General features: G+C 33.2%; 1 protein-coding gene across 1 annotated transcript; it reads left to right on the forward strand.

The window, feature by feature from the left end:
* Nucleotides 1-2,056: 2,056 nt before the first annotated feature.
* Nucleotides 2,057-9,390, forward strand: LOC114295444 (putative pectinesterase 67; the record flags this gene model as incomplete). Its single annotated transcript, XM_082895293.1, is given in 7 exon segments — nucleotides 2,057-2,208; nucleotides 2,272-2,356; nucleotides 5,055-5,255; nucleotides 5,381-5,628; nucleotides 6,364-6,488; nucleotides 7,857-7,919; nucleotides 9,206-9,390. Coding segments are annotated over 7 exon segments (960 nt in total), but the record flags the coding sequence as incomplete, so codon positions are not given.
* Between the last annotated feature and the right edge of the window lie 316 nt (nucleotides 9,391-9,706).

The following is a 9,706-nucleotide window of genomic DNA, read 5'->3' on the forward strand; positions in this document are numbered from 1 at the left end:
CTCTCTCTCTCGTTCATCTCTCTTCTCTCTCTATCTTTTTTCTGTCTTTCACTCTCTATCTTTTTGTCCCTCTCTCTCTCTTCTCTTTCTCTCTCTCTTTCTCTCCCACTATGTTCGCGTTGCTCACTCTCTCCCTTCTGTCTTCTCTATTAACTAAGCTCCCTCTCGATTTATCTATCCACTACAAGAAAATGCACTTTTAGCGACCACTTTGTCTCTCTCTTGCTCATCACTCTGTCTTTGTCTCTCTCTCTCTCTCTTTCTCTCCTCTATCTGTCTCTCACTCATTTTTCTCTCTCTCACCACCCATCTCCTTTACCACCTTCACCACTACTGCAAATGCCATTCCACTACCACCATTACTACCATTGTCGCCACTTCACCTCTACGACTACCATTGCTACTACCATTGCCACCACTACCACTACTGCCACTATTACTACCAAACACCATTCTCTCTCTGTCTCTTTCGTTCATCTCTCTTCTCTCTATCTCTCTCATATTTCTCTGTCTCTCTTGCTCATCTCTCTTCTCTCTCTCTCGTTCATCTCTCTTCTCTTTATGTCTCTCTCGCTCATCTTTCTTCTCTTTATCTCTCTCTCGTTCATCTCTCTTCTCTCTATCTCTCTCTCGTTCATCTCTCTTCTCTCTCTATCTTTTTTCTGTCTCTCACTCTGTATCTTTTTGTCCCTCTCTCTCTCTTCTCTTTCTCTCTCACTATGTTCGCGTTGCTCACTCTCTCCCTTCTGTCTTCTCTATTTACTGAGCTCCCTCTCGATTTATCTATCCACTACAAGAAAATGCACTTTTAGCGACCACTTTGTCTCTCTCTTGCTCATCACTCTGTCTTTGTCTCTCTCTCTCTCTCTCTTTCTCTCCTCTATCTGTCTCTCACTCATTTTTCTCTCTCACACCACCCATCTCCTTTACCACCTTCACCACTACTGCAAACGCCATTCCACTACCACCATTACTACCACTGTCGCCACTTCACCTCTACGATTACCATTGCTACTACCATTGCCACCACTACCACTACTGCCACTATTACTACCATTACCTCTCATTCACCCTTGCCACTTTATCTACTCTACCACTACCACAACTTCACCACTAATCTCCTTCGCCACCACCACCACCACCACCACCATCATCTCTTATCCACCACCTTCACCACTACTGCCACTACTACTACCATTACCTCTCATTCACCCTTGCTACTTCATCTACTCTACCACTACCATAACTTCACCATTAATCTCCTTCGCCGCTACCACCACCACCACCATCATCTCTTATCCACCACCTTCACCACTACTGCCACTTTCTATCCTCTACAAAAAAAAAAAAAATCATTAATTACAAAAAAATATATATTTTAACAAAAAATATTTTTTTTTGACGACGGAAACTCCCGTCGCAAAAAAAAAAAAAAAAAAAGTTAAACGACATTATTTTGTTATTTAAATTTCATTTCTGACAAAAAAAATATTTTTTATTCCCGCCTGTTTTTGTTTTCCATTCCTGCTCTATTCTCTCTATTTATCTCTTCTATCCGTCTCTCACTCATCTCTCTCTCTCTTTACCTCTTAGGTTGTGCCAGACATTGTTTTTAATTATTTTGGTTGTGGTTGGTGTTCAATGATTGTATGATTTACATGGGACTCTTTTGGACAGTGCTAATTTTTATTTTTGCTCATTCATAACGGTCCTTAAACTCGTCACAAAAACTTAATTGATTCAAAAAAATATAAAAAATAAAAAATTTAATTTCTAAAAAATTAAATTCAACAAATTAAAACCAAACATTTTTTGAAAATATATATCCTTTATAATTAATCCTTTATATGAAAATATATATCCTTTATAATTGATTAGAATGGTCCACAGATCTTCCCAAATAAATGGCTGAGATCATTTTACACACATTGGAGAGTTTCCATCCATCACACGCGCAACAGTTTCTTCTTTTCTTCTTCTCTCTTTTGTGATTCACGCTCTCTCTCTCTCTCTCTCTCTCTCTCTCTCTCTCTCTCTCTCTCTCTGAACGATAAACACCTCATTGGCACAACCTTTGTGTCTCCTCCTCTTCCCCGAATTCGGATCTTCTTCCCCAAGAGACACCCACCCTGTTCACTATAGACGGTGCTCTTCATTTCCCTTACAACCTTTCGAAACTCATTGGCTTGGGAAAGACCTGCAATTTTGGTAAGGTTCTAAACCTGGAGTTTGTTTCTTTTCTTTTCTGAAACCCTTCCCTTGTTAAATTAGGGCATTTGATCAAACTCCTCCACATCTCCAACATCAGCCGATCGAACTCCTTCCGTCCTTGTTTCCGTTGATCTGCACCAAAAAGGTAAGAGTTCATGCCTTTTTGTTTGTGATATATATATGTATACACACATCGAGTTAGGGTTCCTTCCGTCCTTGTTCTTGTTAAATTTTTGCTCAATTTCTGCTCAATTCTTGTTCACTTGTTTGCTGTAGTGTTAAAATCAAAATCACTTTTGGTTCAGTTTTTTGGTTTTTTTTTTTTATATTTATATAATACATACATATATATATATATATATATATTTAAAGATTGACCCAATCAGTATAAATGTTGACAAAAACTTTGGGTTTTTGGAGATTTGGTTTTTGGAGAAAATGGAAATTCATAATAGGTATTTGACTGATCTGTTGTAGTGCCGACCTCACATCCATGGAGAAAATATTTCCTTGACAAAAACTTTCTCTGGTGTAATGCTTTCTCTGGTTTATGTGCTTGGTTGACATAAAAACATTCAGAAAAAAAACAAAAGGAGATGCTGATTTGGAGGATATGTGGAAAATGCAGTTCAATTTCTAGAGTATTAGGATAAGATGCCTATTGAATTGAAGAAGATTTTCTAGAAGCGGATTAAACAAGAAAAGTAATGCTCGAAACAGAAAACAGCCACAGAAAAGCAATAGGAGATGCTGATTTTAAGTAGAAAAATGCATTTCCTATATCAGAACCCCTTTGATAACAAGTCCATCTAAATCAGAAAACCATAACAAAAAAGAAGATCCAAAATTGAAGATAAAAGATGTGATAAGAAGATGAAATTCAATCAAACCATGAAATCCAAAATGAAAATATAAGGCAGATTCATGAAAATATAAGGCAGATTCATGTATAAGGCAGATTCAAGAAAGAAAAATGAGGGGCAAAAAATTTATATATGTATATTTTATATATTTATGTATACAGACAGATTCATCACCTCTCTCTCTTTACTTTATTTATTTTTTCGTGTTAATTATGTTATGTCAGAAATCAATCCTCTGTAGTTAGATTTTAGTTTTATAATCTCAATATATATATATATATATATAACCAATTTGTTATTAGGTTTTTGGCATTTGGGGCAAAGAAGATTAGCTAAATCCAACAATTGTTCACTGAAGATTGGTATTTGATTAGAAGCATAGTTATGAGTTCTCTATTTCTTGTTCTTCCTAATCATGAAAATCCTAAATGGAGATATAGCATTTCTGTTTCCAGAGTTTTAATATTTTTATTTGCTTACTCTGCCATAGTTCTATCATCATAACCTATATTCCATATATGTGTGTTTGTGTATGTATGTATATACAGTTTTTGGACCTGGGAATTAGGTATCCATCCTCTGAGCTAGTCTTTAACATGTCATAATCAATTAGATGCAGCTTATCAAGGATTGTTATTTATATAGTGAAATGGTTTGGAAATTCATAAGTAGGGTTCCACTTATTTGGACTGTTGCTTAAAAGAAGATAACAATATTTATATCCAGAGTAAACTAGTGTGATGCATTTGGTCCCAAATCAATGTGTGTGCAATAAAACCATCAGTTTTCCTTATAAATTTGTAAATTAGAAAACTAGATTTGTAATAAGATTTATAATATAAAAAACAAAAATAAAAATGAGTGATTTTTTAATGTTTTATGGATCTATATTATCACAATTAATTATAGGTTCATATGTGTGCATACATATGTTCGTATGCTTGAATTTCGAGAGCAAAATACTCTTGAAGCTTGCATGAGAATGTTTCTATGCTTGAAATTTATATTTACATATATTGTATTGTCCTCACCTTATTTTTATATGTTGGATTATTATTAGTCGTATGGATGGTCTTCATCTTTGTTAAAAGTAGTTACAAGAAAAAGGTCAAAGCAGCTTCAAGACAGTAGTCAGTAAACATTTCCACTTTGGGAAATACACCTATATTAGCCATTTTAAGATTTTGTTTCTTTTCTTAAGTAAAATGTTGGATTATATGGTAGAGAGGCAAAGGAACGAGACAAATCTTTATCAAAATCAAAACATCGAGACTGTAGAACTAAAAGTCAAGAACCAAATGCTTGAGCAATTCTTAACATTCATGAAGCAACTTGTTGTGGGTAGGGGCAGATGCTGTCAAATTGGCGTGATGTATCAATCTATCACGATTTTATGACTCTTACAGTCATGACCTTACAGATTATGATCATTCAATCTACTGGGTTAATCTTCAATGATAAGTCATCAGTATTATCATTCCCCTTGAGACCCGTGGTGGTTCATTTGGGGCATTGCCCTGTAGTCTTTGAGTTATTATTTTATATCCTTTTCTTCTTTTGGAGTTAAATGCTTTATGGTGAGTATTTTTTCAAGTTTTGGAGATTTGGAGAGGGGGTTTAGTAAGAGTTAGGTTGGTTTCAGGAGCAGTGGCCCTTCATTCTGTTAGTCCATTTGGGATGAGGGACTTAGTGAACTTTTGAGGAGATGGCTATCAATAGTGACAGCATGTCATGCTCAGTCCTTTCTCTTTATGGTTTTCAGAAAATGTTTCTTTTGCTTCATAGTCTTTTGAGATTTTTGGGAAGAATGTTAAAACATTTTCAGAGAATGTAACAAACTCTTCCCTTATTATTTGATATTTTTTTATCTATTATCATTACATGACCTTCGAAATAAATAATTTCCCAAAACAAACAGAGCATAAGTACTATTTGAAATAAATGTTAAATTTAATGAAAATTATGTATGTGGTTTTACAGAATGAGGCTCCAACTGGGATTGCATACACTTCACAAAACCAGTCAGTGGCCGCCTATGTTGGAGCAGTTGCATTCTACCATTGTGCATTCTATAGTTCTCATAACACTCTCTTTGATCTCAAAGGCAGACATTACTATGATAGCTGCTATATTCAGGGTTCTATTGACTTCATCTTTGGTCTTGCCCAATCCATCTTTCATGTGAGTTCTCTTTGCTTTCACATCAAATTTCATTTTCTATTTGAGGTCTAAGAAAAGGGACAAAAAATGCAACATTGTTTGGTCACCATTCTTGTGTTGTGTTACATTTTTTTATGGTTTTGTAGAGCTGTGAGATATTTGTGATTGCCGACAGAAGGATGGAGATCCATGGCTCCATAACAGCCCATAAAAGAGAGAGTGCAAAAGAGAACACTGGATTTGTGTTTATCAAAGGCCAAGTCTTTGGCATTGGAGATGTGTACTTGGGTAGAGCCAAAGGTGCCTATTCCAGGGTCATTTTTGCAAACACCTACATTTCCAAGACTGTTGTTCCTTAAGGATGGACTAATTGGAGCTATGCTGGTAGCACAGAGTAAGAAAACTTGCTATAGTCTCATTTTCTTTCTCTTCTTTTGAGTTTTCCACAATGATTGCAATATTACACCTTGTTAAATTAGAGAGAAGAGTAAGGGCTTGGCCTGATGGAGGAAGTGCTCTCTTATTAGGCGTGATGCCTGATTTGAGTTTTATCATTGCGAGTGCAATTTCCATTTTTCTATTTCTCTTTGACTGGTAATCTAACTGGGTGTTTTTGGAGATCGGTGGGTTCACCCCAATCCCACTTCGGTGAATTGAGTAATTCATTTTGTAAGATTTATTGAGTAGATCATTTATGAAAAAAATTAAATTGATTAGACATTAGTGGTCATATAATCACATCACATTTGACTTACACAATGGATGACAAGTATGATTATAAGAGTACACCGTCCCTTTTTTTCAACATTAATGTAAACAGATCAACTTATTTTCATTGCATAAATAATTTGCTTAAAAGGTCTTGCAAAATAAATAAGTGGGCTCAGATTGAACTAACAGAAGCCCAACAATTGCATAAATAATTACAAAATGAATAATTCTAATAGTTGAAATACTGAGTCCAACATTACCTCTCCAGTTAGGTTATCTAAAATCATAAATTTACAAAAGAGACTTACCAATGGAACATTCACTAGCCACTCATGATATCACTCGTTTCACTGGTATAATAATAAGCTTTAAATTTTCTAAGAATTTCTAATGAGAGAAATGTTGTAATTGGAAGCAGAAATCTACACCATGCGGAGTATAACTGCCATGGACCGAGATCCAATTCAACAAACAGAGCTCCATGGTCCAAACAACTCAGTGACAAAGAAGCTGCTCCTTTCCTATCCATAGATTTCATCAATGGTAAGGATTGGCTCCCTGCATGGCTTTGAATTCTCGCATTAGCGAAAAAATTATTAGGATTGACTTCATGATGTTTCGAATAAAATCACACAACATATTAGGCAAGTCATCGACTGTCTCTCAATTTCCTAGTAAAATGGCTTAGTTTTGTTATTCTCTGTGAAGTTTTTCTTTTATGTCATTAGTTGAGAATACTGCATAGACAATACCACATGATATTGCAGGACTGCTGAATAATTAATCTTTTGTTCTACCAGTCATTTTTTCTTCCTAGTATGTGTGAAAATGTGCATGTATTTGCAGTGTGCAAACATGTGACCAGTTAAAGATTTAGCTAATACATTGTTTATGTACATGTAAAGTAAAACTGGTGTGTCTAAATTTTGTAGGTGTACTTGTATGTATGTTGAATGTATGTAATCTCTGCAATCAAGGCAGGGCTCATTAGTTTGTACATGTATTTATATATTTTTTGGTGTTTTATAAGAAACTTATCCACCAAAATACTCTCATAAAAATGAAGTTAATCAAATAACCTCCTTGTACCTTATTACTTTGCAAGTGTAATATGATACACTCCTTTGTAAATGATACAAAGTATCGAGTGTGGAATTCATATTGTGTCTGTTATTGAATCTGTTTTGGCATCTAATTGTGTCTATTATTAATTGTTTTGTTTGGAATTTAGATTGACCAACTAGGTGGAATTCAGAAAAAATAGGTAGAATAATTTTGGTATGAATCTGTCTGTTAATTTTGGTATGACTTTAATAATAGGTGGAATAATCTGTATGAATCTTTCCGTTATTAAATGTTTAAGAAAGTTCCGCCAATAGTGATGAAAATAACAGAGAAAAGTAGTATCCAGAACAGAATTGATAAATGTTGACTGACTAAAACGATTGAGTAAGCACTCCATAACTTGAAGAAAAACCTGCAACATGATTAACTATAGTTAGAAAACTATTTTGTTGAGTGCTTTCATATTTAAAACATTTAGGGAAACTTGACCACTGACTTTTAGAAGACTTGATCACTGATGGCTCCCCAAAAAAATAAGTTCATTATATATTTAGAAAGACAATGAACAAGCCAAATCTTAGTGGATTTGTTTCCCTCCATGCCATATTGGTCATGAAAAAGTCACGCAATGTTCAAATAAGTATTACCAGCCCAGATTAGAGGCTTATATCAAACTCCAGCTACCTTCCTCAATTTTCAATCTTCCTCTGCTTGAATTTGCTATATTTTTTTATTTCTCTATTTTTTTGTTTTGAATTTCCTATAGTTTGAATTTTGAAAAAATATTACACGGAAATGCTGATTTTGTACTCATCTTCATTCTTCCACACAAGGTTTTGTGACCAGAGATTAGTCATTTAGCAATTCAAGCCTACAGTAAAGAAACTAGTCTCAGAGTTGGGCAACTTGGTAAGTAAATAAATTTTCTTTTATGATTGTGCTTCAGCTGAACACTCACTGCCCAGTTAATTTCATGAATTTGTGTCTGTTAGTTTGTGTCTGTTTACATTCAAACTGAATCTGTGACTGTTTACATTCAAACTGAATCTGTTTACATTCAATCTGTTTAATTGAATCTGTGACTGTATTTTATATTTTATTAATATTTTATTAATCTGAATCTGTTTAAAGGAATTCAATATTTTATTAAAAAGGTCCAAAATAAAGATTGACAAAATAGGAGAAAAAAAGGTTTAGAAATGGACTATAATTGCTATAATTGCTTTAATTTTGCTCTGTTATGTTATTTGTTTATTTTTCACTTTTGTTCCACAAGTTTGGTCATAAAAGAGATCTTCATTTTACAATTTCGACTAGTGTTTTTGGTGTCTTGTATCAAATAAAATGAACTTGAGATTTCAATGACACTGTTTGGTATTGTTTGGTTTTGCTACTTTGGAATCTGATTTTCATAATTTTGCTTATGTTTGGTGTAATATGGAATGAAATGGACTATAATTGCTATAATTGCTTTAATTTTGCTTATGTTTGGTGTTTCATAATTTTGTGTTTTAGGCATATATAAGGAAACTTTGTTCATAAGGTTTGATAGAACTAGAGTTTGTCATAGTTTTATGTATATCATTTCACACCTAGATTCAATTAGCAAAGATTCTGAAGAAGCAAAAAAATAGCAAGGGGAGTTTAATGTGTATTTTGCTGGGAAATAATTTGAGAGAAGTGAGTGGATTTATAAGTGACACCGAAAAAACTTGAATGGTGTAGACTGTATTGTTTTAGACTAGCACAATACATTGATCTATAAGTGAGTGGATGTATACATATTACCCCTACTCTCTTTGTTGTGTCGTGCTTAGTATCTAATCTTTTATTAAATGTCTTGTTTCTCAAATAATATTGTCATTTTCTACAAGTGCATATCTTGAGTTTTAGATCACTTTTTTGTTTTATTATTAAATTATTCTAGCTTAAGAAAGTTTGAAATCATTCATGCCTTGATTTATTTTGGCTTCTACAAGGGTATCAATTTCTTTTGTAGCTTTATACTATCTGTGTGGAGAATCAAAATAATTATGTCATTTTTGGTGGTTGTGGGGAAAGGATTGGGGCAGTTTAACAACTGGATAAATTACATTATTTTTGGTGTGATCTAAATGTAAGTTTATAAATTAATTAGTAAGTTTATTCATATGCTTCTGGCGGTTTTTAAATTAATTTGTTTTTTTATTTTTCAGGTCAGAAATTTCTTGGAGAGATGCAAAATATGGTCAAAGAATTCAAGAACTTACTTTTTTCAAGTTTTTTATTTTTTATTTTTTAATGTATGTAATCACAGTTAATTTTTTTTTATTAATTTCTTTGTATATACTTTTAAACATTTAACTTTCATTTATGAAATATATGATATTATTTCATTCAATATATGGTTGTGATTCAAAATATAGTATATAGTGTGTATTACATTATTCAAATGCGCGTGCAAAAATAATATTGATTATTCTTTAAATATGTTAATTTTTTTTTTATCACAGATTTTATTAATTATTTATCACACTTAAAAGGTGTGATCTAAATGTTTTTAAGCACACTTAAAAGGTGTGATCTAAAATTTTTAATCACACTTAAAAGGTGTGAACTAAAGTTTTTAATCACACTTAAAAGGTGTGATCTAAATATTTTTAATCACACTTAAAAGGTGTGATCTAAATGTTTTTAATCACACTTAAAAGGTGTGA

Source organism: Camellia sinensis, chromosome 1, assembly GCF_055761805.1.
Source record: "Camellia sinensis isolate YWXY chromosome 1, ASM5576180v1, whole genome shotgun sequence".
NCBI lineage: Eukaryota > Viridiplantae > Streptophyta > Magnoliopsida > Ericales > Theaceae > Camellia > Camellia sinensis.